Source organism: Tachyglossus aculeatus, chromosome X4, assembly GCF_015852505.1.
Source record: "Tachyglossus aculeatus isolate mTacAcu1 chromosome X4, mTacAcu1.pri, whole genome shotgun sequence".
Lineage (NCBI taxonomy): Eukaryota > Metazoa > Chordata > Mammalia > Monotremata > Tachyglossidae > Tachyglossus > Tachyglossus aculeatus.
In genome coordinates this window covers 27,816,077-27,837,339 of record NC_052098.1, presented here as the reverse complement: position 1 = coordinate 27,837,339, position 21,263 = coordinate 27,816,077, and the positions used below count along the sequence as shown (strand labels likewise).

The 21,263-nt window shown below is 42.6% G+C and overlaps 1 protein-coding gene across 1 annotated transcript in view; it reads right to left on the bottom strand.

The window, feature by feature from the left end:
* The window catches only part of ADAMTSL1 (ADAMTS like 1), a 714,148-nt gene extending 693,420 nt beyond the window's left edge, over nucleotides 1–20,728 (bottom strand). Inside the window, exon 1 of the mRNA XM_038769612.1 lies at nucleotides 20,642–20,728. Coding sequence (XP_038625540.1) covers nucleotides 20,642–20,728 — 87 coding nt within the window. The remainder of the gene's footprint in view (nucleotides 1–20,641) is intronic.
* Between the last annotated feature and the right edge of the window lie 535 nt (nucleotides 20,729–21,263).

Genomic DNA, 21,263 nt, shown 5'->3' with positions numbered 1-21,263 from the left:
TGAAGGTGGCCAGCCAGATTGGTAGGTGCAGCAGAGGGTTTTGGTTCTGAAAATACAAAGGCACTGTTTTTGAGGGGTTTTTTTATGGTATTTGTTAAGTGCTTACTATGTGCCAGACACTGTAATAAGCACGATGGTAGATACAAGTTAATCAGATTGGACACAGTCCCTGTCCCAGATGGGGCTCACAGTCTTAATCGCCCCCTCCTACCTCACCTCCCTTCTCTCCTTCTACAGCCCACCCCGCACCCTCCGCTCCTCTGCTGCTAATCTCCTCACCGTACCTCGTTCTCGCCTGTCCCGCATCGACCTCCGGCCCACGTCATCCCCCGGGCCTGGAATGCCCTCCCTTTGCCCATCCGCCAAGCTAGCTCTCTTCCTCCATTCAAGGCCCTACTGAGAGCTCACCTCCTCCAGGAGGCCTTCCCAGCCCGAGCCCCTTCCTTCCTCTCCCCCTCGTCCCCCTCTCCATCCCCCCATCTTACCTCCTTCCCTTCCCCACAACACCTGTATATATGTATATATGTTTGTACATATTTATTACTCTATTTATTTATTTATTTTACTTGTACATATCTATTCTATTTATTTTATTTTGTTAGTATGTTTGGTTTTGTCTCCCCCTTTTAGACTGTGAGCCCACTGTTGGGTAGGGACTGTATATGTTGCCAACTTGTACTTCCCAAGCGCTTAGTACAGTGCTCTGCACACAGTAAGCGCTCAATATGATTGATGATGATGATGATGATTTTACAGATGAGGTAATTGAGGCACAGAAAAGTTAAGTGACTTGCCCAAGGTCACCCAGCAGACAAGTGGCAAAGCTGGAATTAAAATTCAGGTCCTTCTGACTCCCAGGCCCATGCTCTGTTCACTAAGACATGCTGCTTCTGATCTGAGTAAGAAGACAGCAAAGGTAAGAAGAAAGCACAGGAAGTGTACCAGCGTGGATATGCAGCTAGATGTGGGATGAGACAAATGCTTCAATTTTCATGCAAAAAGTCCATCATCATATGAGAGATTCATATTATTTTTCACTTATACTTCCAAAACAGAGCTGCCTTATGGGTAGTGGGAAAGTTAGGGCTGAGATCAGTGTGAAAAACAGAGAACTGGCTGCAGGAATAATATTTTTCACTATTTTATATTACAAAAATCAACTATTTACTACCAGGTCATAACACAATATTTACCCTCATAAAACAATATATTAATTACAACTTTATCCCTTCCTTATTCCCTTTCTCCAAGATTATAGGCAATATAAGTGGAGAAGACTGGTGGAATACTCTGAAACCAAGAGAGATACATTCCAGGCAGAAAGAAATAGGTGAACCCATGGCAGGTAGGGACGTGAAATGATGTGATCAATGTAACAGTAAAAATTAATGACTTAAACCTTGGCATTTTGGTGGAGAGGAGAGAAGCTGGAGGTTGAGAGGCTAGTAAAGAGGAGGGTGCAACATTCCACATCAAACTCTTGAGACAGAAAATGGGGAAGAAGGATCAGAGACAATAGATTATAGAAAAAGCAGGATTTTTTTCAGGAGTTAAATGTGACTAGAGAAGGAGGCGGGAGCTAGGGAATTAGATGGCTGAGTGAAAAACAATTCAGAATCTGGGAGTCATCTTCATGAATAGGAATCGTAATAGAAATGTGGGAGTGGAAGGCATCTCAAGAGGACATTTAATCCAGTAGGGTACTTTCCAACGTTTTTGGTTGGGGCTGTCCCTCCCCCACCACACCTTCCAGAAGCCCATGGGATAAACAGAGAGGGGAGGAAATGCTCAAAGATTGCAAATTCTCTGCAATGGCAATGCCCCAAGTTGAGTATCCCACCATTATTTATTTCACCATACATACCCAGTAAATCACAGATTGTGGTATTCCAAAATTCTCAAACCACATCATGGAAGCTCCATTCTCCTAGCTTTCTGCAGGTTTCACCTAAACCAATGTAGATGGATGAGCATCAATTTATTTAACTCTTGTAAATACTTAGCAATGAAAATTCTGCAAAACACTTGTCCCTACCCTAAATAATGTTACTATATTTAGCAGGTCTCTCTCAAGATGTTTTATTAATGATGATGATTATGATAATAATAACAGTGTATTTTTTGAAGCCACCTGTCAGGGTCACATCTGGAGAGTTTCTAGTACTTTACCAGTCTCAACAATGGGAGGGAGAGTCAAGCAGAGGCATATGTATTCCATTCCTAGCTTGGGCAGTGGCTAGCTAGTGGAAGGCAATCTGCTACTGTGCGGACAGAAGCAATGGTAAACCGCTTCCATATTTCTATCAATATCGAGAAGAAGTGTGGCTCAGTGGAAAGAGCATGGGCTTAGGAGTCAGAGGTCATGGGTTCTAATTCCGGCACTGCCACCTGTCAGTTGTGTGATTTTGGTCAAGTGACTTAACTCCTCTGAGCCTCAGTTACCCCATCTGTAAAATGGGGATTAAGACTGTGAATCTCACGTGGGACAACCTGATCACCTTGTATTCCCCCCAGCGCTTAGAACAGTGCTTTGCACATTGTAATCGCTTAACAAATGCCATCATTTTTTTTATTTATCAAGAAAACTATGGATACACTACCAGAATGATTGCAGATGGAGGTGGGGCATTCTGGGAGAGATGTGTCCATGGCATCGCTATGGGTAGGACATGACTCAACAGCATAAGACAACAGCAATTTTTGAGGCATTCACTGTGTGCTAAGCACTGTATTATTTAATCCCCATTATACAGAGGAGGAAATGTAGACCCAGAGAAGTTAAGAGACTTGCCCAAGGTCACACAATAGGCAAGCAGCAGAGTTAGGTTTAGAACCTAGGTCCCCTGACTCCCAGGTCTGAGCTCTTTCCACTTGATCACACTAATTCTCCCATATCTTTCTTATAATTGTGTTATTTAAGTGCTTACTACGTGCCAAGCACTGTACTAAGCACTGGAATAGGTACAAGATAATCAGGTCCCACATGGGGCTCACAGTCTAAGAAGGACATTGACCAGGCACTGAATCCCCATAATGCAGATGAGGGAACTGAGTCACAGAAAAGTGAAGTGACTTGCCCAAAGTCACACAGCAGGTAAATGGCAGAGCTGGGATTAGAACCTAGGTCATCTGACTCCCAGGGCCCATGTTACTTCTTCTAGGCCATGCTGTGCACGCTAAATCCTTCATTCTGTAAATTATACACATTTCCTCTTTTTCTCAGTGATCAGGCAAAGAACAAGAGAGAAGAGAGGATCCAGGATGCAACAAAGAGTAAACTCATATTTAATGGAAATAGTAATGAGGAAAAACCTTTCAAAAGAACACTGAAAAAATTGCTTGAAAAGTTGGAGGATAATCAACACAGGCAGTCTTTTGAAAGAGGAGGTGATGACACTGAGAAGCAGCAACAATTTTTACAGATGAACAGCACAGAACCTGGAAGCATCTCTTTGAAACTATTTTGGCACACAAGAGCTAGAGAAGGTCATTATGAATTTGCAAGTATTGAATCATATGAAATCCAAGTGATTCAGTACCCACGAACCCATGTGAAACAAGTTTACACATAAGACCCCTGTGCCTTATGTCATTTTATAGGGTTGTTATACCTCCCTGAAGTAACTCTACAAAATATTTTAAATGCTCATTTTATGCATACATCTCATTCAAATTAGAGGTGTGTGAATACAACAATGACCTACTATAGCCTATGAAAATCTTGAAATTATAAATCAGACATTTGTAGTTTAACAGAAAATATTTTTCCAACCATGTTTCATCCCTAGTTTTTAAACCCATGGCTATTTAAAGAGAAACAGTCCATCTGTTTCTGATTCATTTACACAACTCATCAAGATATAACTTGGTAAATTATTTGGCATTCAAACAGCTTCACCCTCCCCCTTTATTCTGCTATAACTGTTTTTTCTTTAAAGTTTTTCTTCTTCATTTGTGTCCATTTTGGCACAAATAAAATATGTTAATCACCAAACATTGTCATTTTGCTTTAGACCTCAGCCTGCCTATGGGTCATGAATTCTCCCACTGCAGCTAGCCAATTTTAAGCTATTCTCAGTCAAATATCATAGTAAGTGCTTTAACAAATGTAATAATAATGATAATAGTCTCAATTAGACATTCTAGAGATGTCTAGACAATTATATAGAAACAAATCTGTTCTATTAATAACTATATCAAACCTTTTTCAAAAATGAAATGCAAAATGAAATGAAATTAAAACTGTACCAGCAATTTTGTTTAGAATTAGGTATGTTCACACTGTGAAACTGGTCTTTTTGACAAGGTGACCTTCAACTTTAGTCCATATGAAAGCAGTTAAAATGAGGCTTCATTTGAATTGTATCTATTCAGATATGTTTCTATGCTACTGCAATAGGTGGAGCCCACAGCACCTGCCTATGCATAGTGTATAGAGCACAGCCTGTGAGTCAGAAGGTTATAGATTCTAATCCCTGCTGCTCCAATTGTCTGCCGTGAGACCTTGGGCAAATCACTTCACTTCTCTGTGGTGCAGTTCCCTCATCTGTAAAATGGAGATTGAGACTGTGAGCCCCACCTGGGATAGGGACTTTGTCCAACCCGATTTGCTTGCATCCATCCCAGTACTTAGTGTATTGCCTGGCACATAGCAAGAGCTTAACAAATACCATAATAATAATTATTATTATTATTGCAGCATTTCTTTCCATTCATGTGGCTAATGTCCTCCCTTCATCCTTTCCTTGTCTTTTATTAAAAAAAGCTAAATTGAGAAAGATCTTGAAGCAACTGAAAAATTAGCAAAGCTGGATAAAGCATTTTTCCTTATACTTTTATTTTATCCACTATGCTCATAACTTGATCTTTTACATTCCAGAGAGCAAGAACACTCTAGGTTTTAGTTTAAGTTTTATAAATACCTCAACAAATGCTATGTTCATGTGGACATTTCATGAATAACTATGATACTATGACAAGGAGAGGATTGTATGTCCTTAGATGTTTGGGTGAGAAGGTGATCGAATTTGTTTACCAAAAACATGAGGTCTGGCAGCCAGGTCTGAGTTGACATCCAGGAAAACCAATGCAGCTTGCCCAAATTTGCCTCCCTAAAAAGAGCCTGTTTCTCCTCAGCAAAACCAGGAAATACTGAAATGCATGAATATTCATTATCAGTGCCCAAACTCTCTGCACTTCCTTCGATTATGAGCTCACCAAGGGACAGGGACCGCATCTAATTCCCACCTATCTATTCTCTCCCAGCATTTAGTACAGTGTTCTGAATTCAACATGTTAAAATAAATACTATTACTACTATACAGCACAATTTCTGCTGTTTCAGGAAGGGGAAAAATATAATCATGGGAAATTCACCAACTTAGCTGAAGAAGGTATGTATATTTGAGCTTTCCCCACAACCTGAGGTAATCTGATCACTCTCACCCACACAGTTCTCCTCCACTGAGCCATTGCTCATGCTATTCCCCTGGCCTGTGGCCTCCTCTACCACCAACTTCCCCTTCCCTTCCTCGAAAACTTTGTTATAGAACCATCTCCTTCACAAATCCCTACCAGACAGGCTCTGCTTGGCTGGTTACTCCAGTCATTCCCACACCTTCCAAGTATTTGTTTCTCTCTACAATTAGGCATAATGTATATACTTCTGCACCTTGAATTTTCCTTTCCTCTATCTTGCACCTTTGTTAATTTGTACTTTCCATTTCCTGTTCATCCTTCCTCCAAATGGACTGTAAACTCTTTAAAGGTAAGATCATGTCTTGTATCTTGAGGAGTAGCATGGTTTAATGGAAACAGCTTGGGCCTGGGAATAAGAGGACCTGGGTTCTAATCCTGGCTTCACCACTTGCTTGCTGTTAGCTTCTCTGTGCTTCAGGTTTGTCATCTCTAAAAAGGGGATTCAATATTTAATCTCCCTCCTATTTAAGCTGTGAGGGCCTTGTGGGACAGAGGCTGAGCCCAATCTAGTTAACTTGTACCTATCCCAGAGCATAGAACAGCTCTTGACACATAGTAAGCGCTTAACAAATTTCATAATTATTATTTATTACTGTATCTCTTCTGTAAGTTAACACAAATATCACATTTCCCCATAAAGAAATACTATGATTAAAAACTAATGAAATGCATGAAGAAGAATTTAAGGTAGCTACAAGGAAAGCTTTCTATATGAGGAAAGATTTCTTTGCAGTAACCAGTTTTTTTGTTTGTTTGTCGTTAATGGTATTTGTTAAGCATTTACTATATACCAGGAACTGTACTAAGCACTAGGTGGGATGGATACAAGATAATCAGGTTGGACACAATCCATATCCCACATGGGGCTCACAGTCTTAATCCCCATTTTACAGATGAGGTTAACTGAGGCACAGGGAAGTGAAATAACTTGTGCAAGGTCACACAGCAGACAAGTGCCAGAGCTGGGATTGGAACCCAGGTTGTTCTGACTCTCAGACCCGTGCTCCATCCACTAAGTCACGCTGTTTCTGGATCATGTCTACCAACTCTATTGTATTGTACTCTCCCAAGTACTTAGTACAGTGCTTTGTACACGGTGATCATTCAATAAATATCATTTAATTAAGGACTTTTGGGATTATTAGCAAGATTCCTAACCCTCAGAGAGCTATTTATTATGGTATTTGGTGAGCACTTACTATGTGCTAGGCTCTGTACTAAGCACTGGGGTTGATATAATCTAATCAGTTTGGAAAGGGTCCATGACCTACATGGAGCTCACACTTTTAATCCCTGTTTTACAGATGAGGTAACCAAGGCCCAGAGAAGTGAAGTGAATTGTCCAAGGTCACACAGCAGACAAATGGCGGAGTTGGGATAGGAACCCAGATCCTTCTGACTCCCAGGCACATGCTCTACCCACTAGACCATGCTGCTTCTACAATATTTATTCTTTCTCAATATAGGGAAAACATTAAAGAAATGCTCTAAGACTTCAGAGATGCCACAGTAATCACCATCTTCATGAAGAAAAGTGAGAGCTGACTCTGTCCTTTGAACTCCGTCCCTCTCCAAATCTGACAGATCACTGCTATCCCCATATTCAAAGCCCTCCTAAACTCCCATCTCCTACTATCAGCCTTTCTTCCCAGATACCAGTTCCCTAAATCATATGAACCTATCAGTTATCTCTGGTATTTGTGATTTATTCATATCTATTCTCATTGCTTTTATATAAACACTTATTCAATTGTATGGTCAATTAATTATTTACCTCAACTACTTTATGTGTAAACACTTTGATGTCTGTATCCCCTCTTAAGAGTATAAGCTCCATGTAGAAAGGAAATATGTGACTTATTTTTACTTCTAAGGCACTTACTATAATGCAATGCCTCACAATGGTACTCAACCAATACTAGTACCACAACTACTCAAAATCAGAAGTATAGGAAGACTATTTGCAGGAGGATCTAAATCATCATAAATTAAATTCTAGAATGTATTCCCATCACCTGTAAAATGATGTTGAACCAAAAAGAGTGAGCGAAGCATACTGCAAGGTTCTCCTGATATTTGGTCGTTAAAATGGTTGCTAAACAAAATCCATTTAGGTCAATAACTCTAGATATGTAGCCTAAAACAATAATCAAGAAATGTTAAAATTATAAAAGAGCTTCTAAGATGTTAAATGAATAAAATGAAGTTTAGAGTCAGCTGCAAATATAAAAATATCAACTATATATAATTGATATGCTTAAAAACAGGTTCAAGTACACACAACCAACATTTAGGGTGCTTCTGTACAGACCATCATTTTCAAAGCCTCCCACACACACACACCCTCATATTCCTTCCTAATTACCTCTGGGGAATATCCAGCAGCTCCTTGTTCTGATCATCGGTGCATATACACAGGAGCTGGGCAATTCACCATGTATCCAATACAGTTGATTTAAAAGGGACTCAAAGCAATAGAAATGGTGTATGAGTTCATGGCAGATGTGGCCTTTGACTCACTGGCTGTGGCAGCCTAGAAAAGTGTAATCAAGAACAGCTGCAATAAGGGTGATCTGATTGAGCTCATGGTTGGCTGCTGTGCTTCTCTAAATCTCACTTAATTAGCATTCCTGTGAACAGTGATCTTCTACTTGGGAGCAGATCTAGAAAAAGATCCAGGGGGGAAATAAACTGCCAAACTCAGATATGCCTACCCTACTTCACAGGTCCATTAAGGCTAAAGCGATTGAAAATTGCAATAAAGTTAAGGTTGTCTCAGTCTCCATACTCCAGTACTCCCCTGAAAAATGGATGTTTCTTCTTAATATCCCTAAATAGATGCCTACTTTCCAACCAACTTCTTACTGCTTTGCACCACCCTCAATTCTCTGTCAAGAGCTAACTCTCTAGAATCTGTGTAGAGATAAGTCTAGCCTTTCTTGAAAATCAGTATAAAACATTTAGACCTCTTCCACTAATCACTGTAACAGCGTGGCTCAGTGGAAAGAACACAGGCTTTGAAGTCAGAGGTCATGGGTTTGAATCCCAGCTCTGACACATGTCTGCTGTGTGACCTTGGGCAAGTCACTTAACTTCTCTGAGCCTCAGTTACCTCATCTGTAAAATGGGGATTAAGACTGTGAGCCCCACGTGGGACAACCTGATCACCTTGTATCCCCCAGTGCTTAGAACAGTGCTTTGCACACAGTAAGCACTTAACAAATGCTATTATTACTATTATTATTATTATTATTAATTGTACTTTCCAAGTGCTTAGTACAGTGCTCTGCACACAGTAAGTGCTCAATAAATACAATTGAAAGAATATCAAACTCCTCTAGGTCACCATTCTCTCACCTTACATAGGCATAGCCATACAGAGCTATCACTTTCATGTGCAAATTTAAACACTCCCTCAAAAAAATTTTGCAGATTACATAAATGGAAAACAAATTAAAACCCCAATATCAGCACAAAAACAGGGAATGAAGGGATGATACATATTTTCCTCCCCCTTTCAAATGAATTGTAAAGTAATATGCATGAACTTGATTATGTTAAGTATTTTATATACATTGTTATTTCTCACCTCTCTCATAGGGGCATAATCCCAAATATAAGCAGGTTATGTTCCTTGAAAATGTGGTTGTATCATGAATGGTTGCATTGTGGTGAATGCTGTCAATCAGTAGTATTTATTGAGCACATACTATGTGAAGAGTACTTTGCTAAGCCCTCGAGAGAGTACAGTATAACAGAGTTGGAAGACATGGTTCTTGCCCACAGTGAGCTTACAGTCTAGAGGGAGATATGAATGTGTACATAAGTGCTGTGGAGTGGAGGGAGGGGTGAATAAAGGATGCAAATCCAAGTGCAAGGGTGACGCACTTGGGAATGGGAGGAGAGGAAATGAAGGCTTAGTCAGGGAAGGCCTCTTGGAGGAGGTAACCTTAAAAAAGGTTTTGAAGGTGGGGAGAGTGATTATCTTTTGGATATGAAGACAGAGGACATTCCAAGCCAGAGGCAGGATGTGGGCAAAAGGTCGGTGGTGAGATAGACATGATCAAAGTGCAGTGAGTAGGTTGGCATTAGAGGAGCTAAGTGTGTGGACTGGGTTGTAGGAAATCAATCAGGTAAGGCACGAAGGAGCAAGGTGACTGAGTGTTTTAAAGCTGATGGTAAAGAGTTTCTGTTTGGTCCTGAGATGGGATGGGAAACCACTGGAAGGTCTTGAGGACCTTAGGTATGAGAATTTAATAGATTCATTCATTCATTCAACTGTATTTATTGAGCACTTACTGTGTGCAATGGTACTAAGCACTTGGAAAGTAAAATTCAGCAATAGAGACAATCCCTACCCACTCTACAGTCTAGAATAGATCAGATACCAGTCTTCATACATTAAATAAGCAGGCATAATATAGGTCATATTTTACAATAGGCAAGTCACTTAACTTCTCTATGCCTCAGTTTCCTTACCTGTAAAATGGGGATTAAATCCTACTCCCTCCTACTCTGAGCCCCATATAGGACAGGTACTGTGTCCAACCTGATTATCTTATCTTGTTACTACCCTAGCACTTAGAACAATGCTTGGCACACAGTAAGTGCTTAACAAATTCCATTATTATTATTATTATTGATAATAATAAATACATTTAACTTCCATTTTTTAGTGATCAACTATTTGGTGGCTTAGAATGTTCCATCAGGAAATAGATCACATTTTAAGTCATTATAAAGATAATGCTGTAAGAAAAATAACTCAAGAGCTCTTACTAGACTAATGGCACCCTGGATTATCACTGTAGGTGCAATCAATTTCAGTTTCCAAACAGACACATGGTGTTTTGGTGTCTCACCAAACATGAGACAAGTATAAATCGGAAGATTTTTTTTTCTTTAAAGTATGTTTTGGCAGCACTTCTAACTAGGACAAGTCTAAGTACCAATATAACAATAGATGTCATTGCGCCATATACATAAAGGGAACATGACCACTAGAAGTCTTTGCTGCAATGGCAAGCTTCCAGTGAAGTTTATACCCATGTCCTACCTCTGGAGCTCCATCCCCGTACATATTCAGCAGAAGGTCACTCTCCCCACCTTCCAAGATTTATTGAAAGCACATCCCCTCCAAGAGTCCTTCCCTGACTAAGCTCTTCTCCCTGACTAAGCTCTTCTCCCTCTCCCTTCTGCATCACCCTTGTGCTTGGATTTGTACCCTTTACTCACCCCTCTCTCAACTCCTCAGCACTTAAGTACAGTGCTCTGCACATAGTAAGCGCTCAATAAATATGATTGATGATGATGATGTACATATCTGTAAATCATTTATATTAATGTCTGTCTCTACCTCTAGATTGTAAGCTCCTTCTGGTCAGGGAACATGTCCACCAACTCCGTTATATTGTACTCTCCCAAGGACTTTGTATGGTGCTCTACACACATTAAGCATTCAATAAATACAATACATTGATTATACCTTGCTCACTGGACTATGCAGGAAGAAGGAAAGAAGCAGGTTTAATATGCATATGCAAGGGACATCAAGTCTTTTGAAGTGGAATTAAAGTCACTGATTGGAACTCAAGGCATGAATAGGGTATAGAACCACTCTGACTCAGCAGACAAGACTGAAGAATACCAATGGCCAATTTGGAAGTCATGGGCTACAGAGAAATTGAATTGCCTAAGAAACCTTTCTTGAATGCTTAATTCAGTTTAGGACATAGCCTAGAGAAGATACTATAACTGCTTAAATACTCGATTTTATTTCATGATTTTTTTAAAACCTTAGTATTAATGTGGTTTGCAACCATATCCATTTATAACATAATAATAATAATTATGGTATTTGTTAGGCACTTACTATGTGCCAGACACTGTACTAAATTCTGGGGTGGATGCAGGCAAACTGGGTTGGACACAGTCCAACATGGTCCCACAGGGAGTTCACAGTCTCAATCCCCATTTTACAATTGAGGTAACTGAGGCCCAGAGAAGTTAAGTGACTTGCCCAAAGTCACACAGCTGACAAGTGGCAGAGCCAGGGTTTGAACCTATGCCCTTCTGACTCCCAGGCCCGTGCTCTATCCACTACGCCATGCTCCTTCTCTAACTTGTAAAATGAAGTAGTGTTCAATTAAGTAGAGTAAACTTATTGGAAGAAGCGTATAGGTTCCAGCAAGTGACAACCAGCTAATTACAGTCAAAATGGTTTCTAGAGTCTAGTTAGGGAATCTTTTAACGTTGGGTGGAAGCAGCAGAATAGTTTGTCGTTTTGGAGTGCTCTACCTAGGAAGTATTCCCTAAAGTGGAGTGGCAGGCCAGGAACCCTCATAGATAAAAACTTGTGACGTGGCAGTTCTGGAAGAATTCCTAGGGTGTGCAGGTTAGAAATCAGGCTTGCACAGACCCAATTGAGCCCTGCAGGGGGTTTCAGCCTAGGAAACTCTAAGGGTACACGTTCTTCATGCTTCTACAAGTTAGTGTTGTCATTAATATGATCTATTGAATTTTTAAAACATGTCTCAAATATTAGCTAAATAACAGCTAAACTGCATCCATCAGGGGCAGGTAAATTAGTTTATTATTGATTTACATATGAAGAAAATATTCAAGATAAGCTGAAGGATTGGAGTTTCAAAAACAGGCTGAAGCAGAGAAATTCCTTGCTCTCACTTGGGTCAGCAGTTTTAGCCAAACCCTGGCTTCAAATAATCAGCAGGATTTATGGGGTGCTTACTAAAATAGTAGATATGTTCCCTACCATCAAGAAGCTTACAATCTAGTGGGGGAGAGAGACAGTAAAATAAATTACAGGTATGGTGTAAAATATGTATATAAAGGCTCCACAGAGTAGAGGGAAGTGAGTATCCACCTGCTTTGCTGACTCAGAAGTGCTAAAGTGGCAGTGTGGGGAAAAATAGGGTGTGGAGATGAAAGCAAAGCCTCCCGAAGTAAATGTGATTTCAGAAGTATCTTGAAGATGGGGAGAGCAATGGTTTGCCAGATGAGAAAGGGAAAGGTGCTTCGGATAGAAGGAAGAGCAAGAGGTCATCCGCAAGAGAGAGAAAAATGATGCACAGTGAGTAGATTGTCTTGAGAGGAGTAAAATTTGAGAGCTGGGGTGTAGTGGGAGAGGAGCAAGAATAAGTGATCCAAACAGCTACTATGCTAATCCAAGTACTTAACACATCCTGCCTTGATTACTGCATCAGCCTCCTCCCTGATCACCCTGCCTACTCTTTCTTCCCATTCCAGTCCACACTTCACTTTGCTGCCCTGTTCATTTTTCTAAAAAAATGTTCAGTTTACGTTGTTTCCCCATGCCTCAAAAACCTCCAGTGGTTGCCCATCCACCCCTGCATCAAACAAAAACTCTTTAACATTGGCTTTAAAGCACTCAATCAGGTCATCCTCTCTTGTTTACCTACTACAACCCAGACCACAAACGTATCTCCTCCAACACCAACTTACTCACTGAACCTTGATCCTTACCTCCCTTGCCCAAGTCTTCCTCTGACCTGGAACGCCATCTCCTTCTATATATGCCAGACCACCTCTCTCCTCACCTTCAAAATCTTACTAAAATCACATCTCCTCCAAAAGTCCTTCCCCAACTAAGTCTTCATTTCCTCTACTTGCTCTCCCTACTGCGTCACCTATGCACTTGGAACCCTTTAGGCATTTGATATTCACCCCACACTCAGCCACACAGCACTTATGTTCATATTCATAATTCATTTAAATGTCTATCCCCCTCTAGACTGTAAGCTCCTTGTGGGCAGGGAACATGTCTACCAACCCAGTAAGTGCTCAAAAAAAAAAAAACATTGAGTGACTGAGTGCATTTAAAGCCCATTGTCAGACGTTTCTGCTTGAAACTTTTGACTATAAATGAACAATATATTTTCTAAAATGCTGTATGTCATTTTCATTGTTTTGTTTCATGTTAGACTTCCAAGACTGGTGTACTCATGATACTACCAAATTTGATACGTAAAGCTCAAAAATCCTTACTAGTTTGCAAGTCTTTCAGTAGCCCATTCCAGTATTATAATTTACCATTAGTGAAGATGAAAAGATCCTCAGCCTTAACAGAAGTTTAAACAAAGTTTTAAATGCAGAACCCACTGGATCTGTGAGCTCAGACAGAGGATATGGGATGGAGGTGTCTATTGTATTTTGACCTCAAGAAGATGATTTCAAAAATGAGCTCTCTGACATTTAAGCCTAAAGCTTGGTTTTTCAATTCTGACAAAATCATCATTACTATCATAGTTATTGATTACGTGCACTACGATGAGCTAGGCAAATACAATGAAAGTGATAAGGCATGGTCCCTGCCTTCAGAGAGCTCACAATCTAAACTTGGGGGGCAAACACAAAATAACCACTGATAACACCCATAATAACATAGGGATGACTATACAATTCGGTTCAAACAGTCAACAGCGCCTCCAGGGACACCTACCTGCCAAAAGTCTTGAAGGTTCTAATTTTTCTCATCATTCCAAACAGATTAAAAGTTACAGAGCCAACTCCTCATCACATCATGGCTGAAGGGAGCATAGCTTCATCTCCTGGGTGGTGGAAGAATAGTGGGAGGGCTGGGTCGCTATAAACTAAAGTTTTGGAGAAGAAAGGATTGATTCATCCTAAAACGCTGGACTTAATGCAGGGTCTCCTCCCAGTGACAGAAAAATACTGTGAAGTTAAAGGAAAGCTAGAACCAGTGCAACCAGAGCAAGACTGGGCCAGAGCAAGAATGAGCAACAGCTAACACACAAGTCAGACATCATGCTTCCAAGGAACCTGTTCACCTTTCCATCTACAGAATACAGAATTTTGTTCCCTTAAGAGAAGAACCATAATTAGGAATGGTTATGCACAATGTATATTAGAGTTATTATAGTGTATTAGCTTCTTTATTATCCACTCTTACCAAGTTCTTTCCTCATTTAGTACTACAGAATATAGATAGATGCAAGGGTGTGTGTGTGTGTGTGTGTGTGTGTGTGTGTGTGTGTGTGTGTGTGTGTGTGTGTGTGTGTGTGTGTGTGTGTGTTGGCTGGATGAGAATAAAGCTGTGGAATGATACCAAAAAAGAGTCATATTAAGCATCTCCAGCCTTTACTCCAAGAAGAACAACGTAGCAACAGTTGCTACATAGCAGTTGGATACAGAAGGTGTTCAGCTGCACGTAGTCTCCATTTCATCAAAGTGTCAGGTTCCTGGATGCTGTAAACAGTTTTCTAAATAAGTACCTGCTAATCTTCCAGAAGCATGATGGCCCTGAAGCAGAAGATTCACAGAACCCAATTTTTAACAGGTTAAGTGGAGGAAAAAACTCTCTTACTTTCCATGACCATTTTAAATTTGCAGACAGATAATGACTGAGAGCTGAAGCTCTTCCCAAACATCTGAAAACAATTTATTTATAAGAACTGCTGTTACTGCAAATAAATACACATTTGCTGATGATTCAGATCATGGGTTCACACTGCAACTAGATCTCAAACTGATACTGAGAAGAGCTGAAAGGGAGCTCTAAGTTAAAAAAAGTCATTGCTCTGCACTTCAAATAAACTAAGTAAACACTACTGAACTCAGATATTTAGCAATCAATGATAAAATCAACTGTTGAAAACAGTTTATTTTTTCCCAATTGCCCTAAATATAATCTCCAATCACACCTCTGAGAACAACTCTTCCAACACCACATGTAATGTTTTACAACTACAGGACATGTTCTTTCAATCATTTAAAATCCATGTTGTCACATAAAACAGTCACCAAAATACAAGCTTTAAAATTGATGGAGCAGGAAAATAGATCTCTTTGGGATCTCTGGGCAAAAAGTAGCTGGCATTGAAACAATGGGTTGAGAAGAAAGGTAATGTAGAAGAGCTTTAGGAATGAAAAATTATTATTGCAATTGAAAAGCATAACCAGCCTCAGTTCAAACTAATTCTGGCATTTTTACTTGACTTTCCTGATCATGATAATGTCTAAAAACAAGTATGTGATGCTTCCAAGGAGACCCCAAAGAACCTAGGATACTGTTGACCAAGAAAGTAATTTAATAATAATAATGATTATTATGGCATTTGTTGAGTGTTTACTATGTGCCAGGCACTGTCCTAAGCCCTGGGGTAGATACAAGATAGTCGGATTAGACACAGTCCCTGTTCCACATAAAGTTCACATTCTTAATCCCGATTTTACAGTAAAGGGAACTGAGGCCAGAGAAGTTAAGTGACTTGCCCAAGGTCACACAGCAGACAAGTGGCGGAGCTAGGATTAGAACCCATGACCTTCTGACTCCCAGCCCATGCTCTATACACTAGGCCATGAATAACAGAGAAGGTAGACCTCTTTAGAGATGGCAGCAGGGGAGGATGATGCTATAAAGGGACTGGGGGAAAAGGGACTGGGGGAAAACAAAGGGACTGGGGGAAAAAAAGAAAGGCACTTACCACATGGAAATTAGGATCTGATCGCAATACAGGAGGCCAATAATGGAAAAAGGAAGGGCAAGTATGGAGAGAGGATCAATAAAGGCATACAAAGATTATAGTCTACCTAGTGCACACACTGCTCCCTTATATAATTTAGGCTCTCTGGGGTGCACAATAAACTGTTCACACCTCTAGGACAGTTTTTAACAAGTACCCTCAAAAAGTCAGTGCTCTTCTTTAAGTGAATAACTAGAGTATCATGTAGTACACTGCAGTAAAAGTGCAATAGTAGTGCACAAAATGGCACTACTATTTCAGTCAGCAAATAGAAAGAAATTAATCATTTTGAACACATTTGTGAAAAACCTGGGATTGAGAAATGTTCATTCAAGGCCTAAGTGGAAAGGAAATTAGTTAAAAGATGCAAGGAGGAGAGTTATGAGGTTGGAGCCATAGAAGAGAAAAATAATCCTGGCAGCAGAATCTCAACAAAGTGGAGGGAAGAGATGAGGTATGGAGTCTTCCAGTTGGTTGAATCTCAGTGGCACTTTCAGTTAAAATTCTCCCCTGACGAACTAACTTTTTCCATTCAGTATGTGTCTATTATGAAGTGTAGTATTTAAGTCTTCCTGTTTGGGCCTTGTCTTCTGACCTCCACATCCCCACACTGACATACCCAGGAGAGAAGGTGGCTTCTGAGATGCCTGGTCCCGCTGACCCATGCTTCCTGGCTAACATGGGGAAGCAATTAGTACATGGCACATAGTCAGAGCTTGACAAATACCACTAAAAAATCCACACATCCTGAATGTACTTTTTTTTCTCACCTGTATGCCATCATCAGTAACAATCAGACAATTGCTGGGATTAGGTCTTCCTAATTTTCCAGGGGTAGAAATGACTATCTGGTGACACTGTGCTGGCCCCTAAAACAGCCATCCTTGTCTGCATATTCCCTGATCTGCACCTTCTGCTTCCCAACTCTGGCCTGTCTAGGTGTATGGAGGACAACCGTATGATTTTGTGGGGATCAGATTGTTGTTTACTTTTCTCACTTTTCCCCTGTTCTTTTCAAGAAAGTGGAAAAGACTCCCCGCTCCCCTTACTAAGTCTGATTAGCACATTCAACAGTGGCTTACCAATAGGTAAGGAAACAGTGGTGTCTGCCGCCACTGAGATCTCAGAGATACTCTAGTTTATGACCACAGATTACACCAAGTCTTCCTACCAGTTGCCTCATCATATATGTCATTTGAGGACTAGGTGAGAGACTGGGGATGTCTTAGTGCAATTAGTGGGAAGAGCACGGGTCTGGAAGTCAGAAGACATGGGTTCTAATGCTGGCTCTACCACAGATCTGCTGTGTGACCTTGGGCAAGTCCTTTAACTTCTCTTTGCTTCAGTTACCTCAACTGCAAAAAGGGGATAAAGACTGTGAGCCCCATGTGGGACAGGGACTGTGTCAAACCTGATTACCTTGTATCTACCCCAGTGCTTACACCAGTGCTTGGCACATAGAGAGGGCTTAACAAATACCCCAATTATTATTAATCATTATTATCACTATTATTACTGCAAAAATAACTCAATCACTGCATTTTCATAAATAAACTGTTCGAGAATGCAAGAGATTTTTTTCTCAGAGGTACTCACACACATACTCATGTATGTAGTCTCACTGTTAGTCATGTCATCTACAGTCTGAAGGATAACTTCACTATGGGGATTCTCTCTTCTCTTTATGTGTGTACGGTGTGGAAGAGATTTTTTTTGCCACAGTGCACAGAAGAATGAAACTTCCCAATCAGTAGTGTCACTCACTGATGAACATGAAGAACAGTGCTCACACTCCCTTGCCTAGCCTCTTGCCTCTCTCTTTATACACATGCAGCTACAAAATTCTGGTGTCTTTGGTAATTGACCTTCAATTTTCTGGGAGGGAAATTTTAAACTTTCCATATTAGATTTTTATGTTATAGTCAAATGACAAATGCTGCCCTATCTAGTATGAGCACAGCTGTTGTCAAATCCAGATCTGTTCTCATTTCCCCTAGGACTGTAAGCTCCACTTGACTGCTCCTTCTGGGCAGGGATTGTGTCTAGCAAACTCTATGGTATCTTACTCTCCCAAATGCTTAGTACAGTGCTCTACACACAGTAAGTGCTCAATGAATACGATCGATTGATTTCAGATGCCTAACATCAAAGAAAATTGATCAGTCCATGCTTTTTAGAAAGACCAATTTTAATGGTCAATTTTATTTAATGCCTAAATTTTATTAATTTATGTATTTGTTTTCTAAATTGTATTTATTTTATTTAACTCCCATATGGCGACAATTCTGAAGAAACTGGGCAGTGTAGCAAGGTCAATTGTTTCAGTTGTTACATCAAGTACCTAACTCACTGTCAACTTAGAGTTAATTACCAAACACAAGGAGGCAGAGAAAACCTCCTTGCATTCCACCAGAATACCGAGCCCATATACAACTTAAACTATTTTCTATTCCTCCCCAACAAGTCTGGTCAGGCTCTCCACATGTGAAGAACAGCCCTGCATAGTACAGGGGGAAAAAAGATCCATTTGGAATTAAAAAATAAACTATTTCCTAAAAAAAATTAATAAAAAGGAAAGTAGACACTGCTTTCATCATCCGCACCCCGAAGAAAGCTGGTTCAGAAGCAGAGCAAGAAAGAGCAGGTGTGCAAAGCAGAGTAGGAGTTTAGATCTCAATGCCAAAAGAGACTCTGATTGGCTTGGGGTAGGTCTCAACAGGCTGTGTAGAGAGAGTCGGCTCCAGTAGAGTTCCTCTGGGGAAGGAAATGGCTAATAAGCTAAGATAGTGTGTGAATGTCCATATAGCTTCAGAGGTTAGTGAACTCCTTAGGGTGAGTTTAAGGTTTTTCCAAGAGTAAGGCGGGTCCAGTCCAACATAGCACAAATTCATTCATTCATTCAATCGCTTTTATTGAGCGCTTACTGTGTGCAGGGCACTGTACTAAGCGCTTGGGAAGTACAAGTTGGCAACATATAGAGATGGCCCCTACCCAACAACGGGCTCACAGTCTAGAGGGGGAGGGAATGGAAGGGAAGTTTAGGGGAGGGCAAATATACACTTTCCTTCCTCAGCCAATCCAAGGGAGTTGTTTCCCGCTGCAAACTTCCATCATTTATTTATGGTATGCTCCACTATCCTGGCCTTCCTCCTGCAAGTGTTTCCCCCCTCTTCTCCACTACTTCCAGGGAGATGCCTTGGTCACCAAATTATTTTCTCAGCAACTGAAACAACCTTAAAACCAAAGGCTGTAAAAGGAAATCGGAACGGAACTTTTTCTAGCTTCGAATAGGTACGGGAAGATGATGAGAAGGGAAGAAACGGGTGAAACCAGTCGTCTGCTGTTTTCCCAGTTCCAGCGAAGCGAAGTGGGAAATTGAAGACCCGGGATAATGTTGACACTAACTCCCTTGGCCCGAATTATCCAGATAATTCTGACAAAAAGCAGACCCCAGAGACTGACTGATTCGCCAGCACCCCGGGTTTCCCTAATTTTCAGCTTTCCTCTTGCTAGGGTGGTATTATGTGCCTGGAAAGCATCAAGGGCGGGAGCACCCTATGAGTCCTTTTCCCTGTCCCCGAACCAGCCCCGGTTTCTCCGCAGAAGCAGCTCTGGACGACGGGGAAGCTCATGACTAGGCAAACTGTTAATGTGTGCACCGTCTCTGCGAAGCACATCTCCTGCGCTGCAGGCATGTGTCAAGTATATCCATGGGAAACTCACTGACACAGCCCGGCTGGGCACGCAGCCTCTAGGCCCTAGTGCCGACTGCAGAGGAGAGAACAGTCGGAGCGGCATCCTTCCTCACTTGCTCGCTGTGCATCCAACTAAAATCTTTCCCTCGCGGCCAAGGCGGTCACGGGGAAACCGCAGCGGCTTCATGTCCGAGACCTGTGACCATCCGAGGGCCTCCCCTCTTTCCGCCCGGCCGCCCCCGTCCTGTCTTCCTGCGTGTGTGTTGGAGCGCTCACCTGGCGTTTCCCCCAGTGTCTGCCAGGGCAGACAGGCACGGGAAGTGGCGGGGGGGGGGGGGGGGGGGGACTGAGAGGCCAAATGTGTTTGAATCCGTGCCCACTTGGAGAGGGGGGCGTGGGGAGGACAGGCGGTGGTAACGAGGAGGAGGAGGAGGAGAAGCCGCGCCTACTCGATGTGCCCGGAGGTCAGGGAGGGGCCCGAGAGGGGAAACAGCCTCTGCCCCAAGTCTTAACTGATCCCGCGGGGCGCAGAGACCGGGGGGCAGCAGCAGATCACCCCGAGTCAGGTGCCGGGTTTCCCCGCTCCGTCCGGGCCCCTGGGGCGGCCGAGCTCAGGAGCAGGACGGAGCGCCGAAAGGGAATCGAGGTGGGAACGAGACAGAATCAGTGCTTTCATGACGAGCCCCCGGTTCCCCCACCTCATCGAGTGGGGGCTGCTGCCCCTCCGGCGGTGCCTGTTCACCTGTCCGCCCCCGGGACGGTTGGCAGAGCCCCAGGCTGGAGCCGAAAGCCCCGATCAGACTCCCTCCCACACCGAGACACGCACGCACGCACACACACACACACACATACACACACACACACACATCCTCCCCCTCGCTCCCACCCCCAAGCCTGAAAGGAGAGCGGCAGAAGGGAAGAGCAGGAAGACAGTCTTCTCCTTACCTGGCCAGCGGGGCAGAGGAGCCACAAGGTGACGGAGAGGATGCCGACCAGATTTCGGCGGTGCTGCCGCCCTGGAGAAGCTGCCATAGTCTTCCCTCCTCCCCGAGGCGCCCGGGGGAGGGAAGGAGGGAAGGGGAGAGGGAGGAGAGTCTCTGCGGGCCCCCCCCCCTCCCTGGGCAGTGCGGGTGGCGACTGCCTCAGCTCCCCCCGCCGCCGCCTCCTCCTCCTCTCCGTGCGCCCCAGTTGGGTGGTGCGGATCTCGTGTCCGTGCGGGTGACGAGGGAGGCCGATGCGAGTGGTAGTGCATGGGGTGGGGGTGGGGATGGGGGGCTGTTATTTGGGAATGCACTGCTTATCTTGGCTTGGGATGGAGCTAGTTTCTCCCCCTTCACCCTCTCTCCCCTCCCCCGGGCTCCCTGCTCCTCCCTTCCCCGCTCGGTGTCGGGCCTCGGGAAGGCGGGGGCAACTGACACCGTTCCGGTCCGGGACAGCGGCCTCCGGGGCGACCACTGCGGGAGACGCGCACATGGCTGCTCACTTGCTTTTTCGGGTGGAAAACGCAGGAAAACCGCTGGGCTGCACGCGGATCTCCTTGCGGTTCTTTGGCACCCCGGCTCTGCCC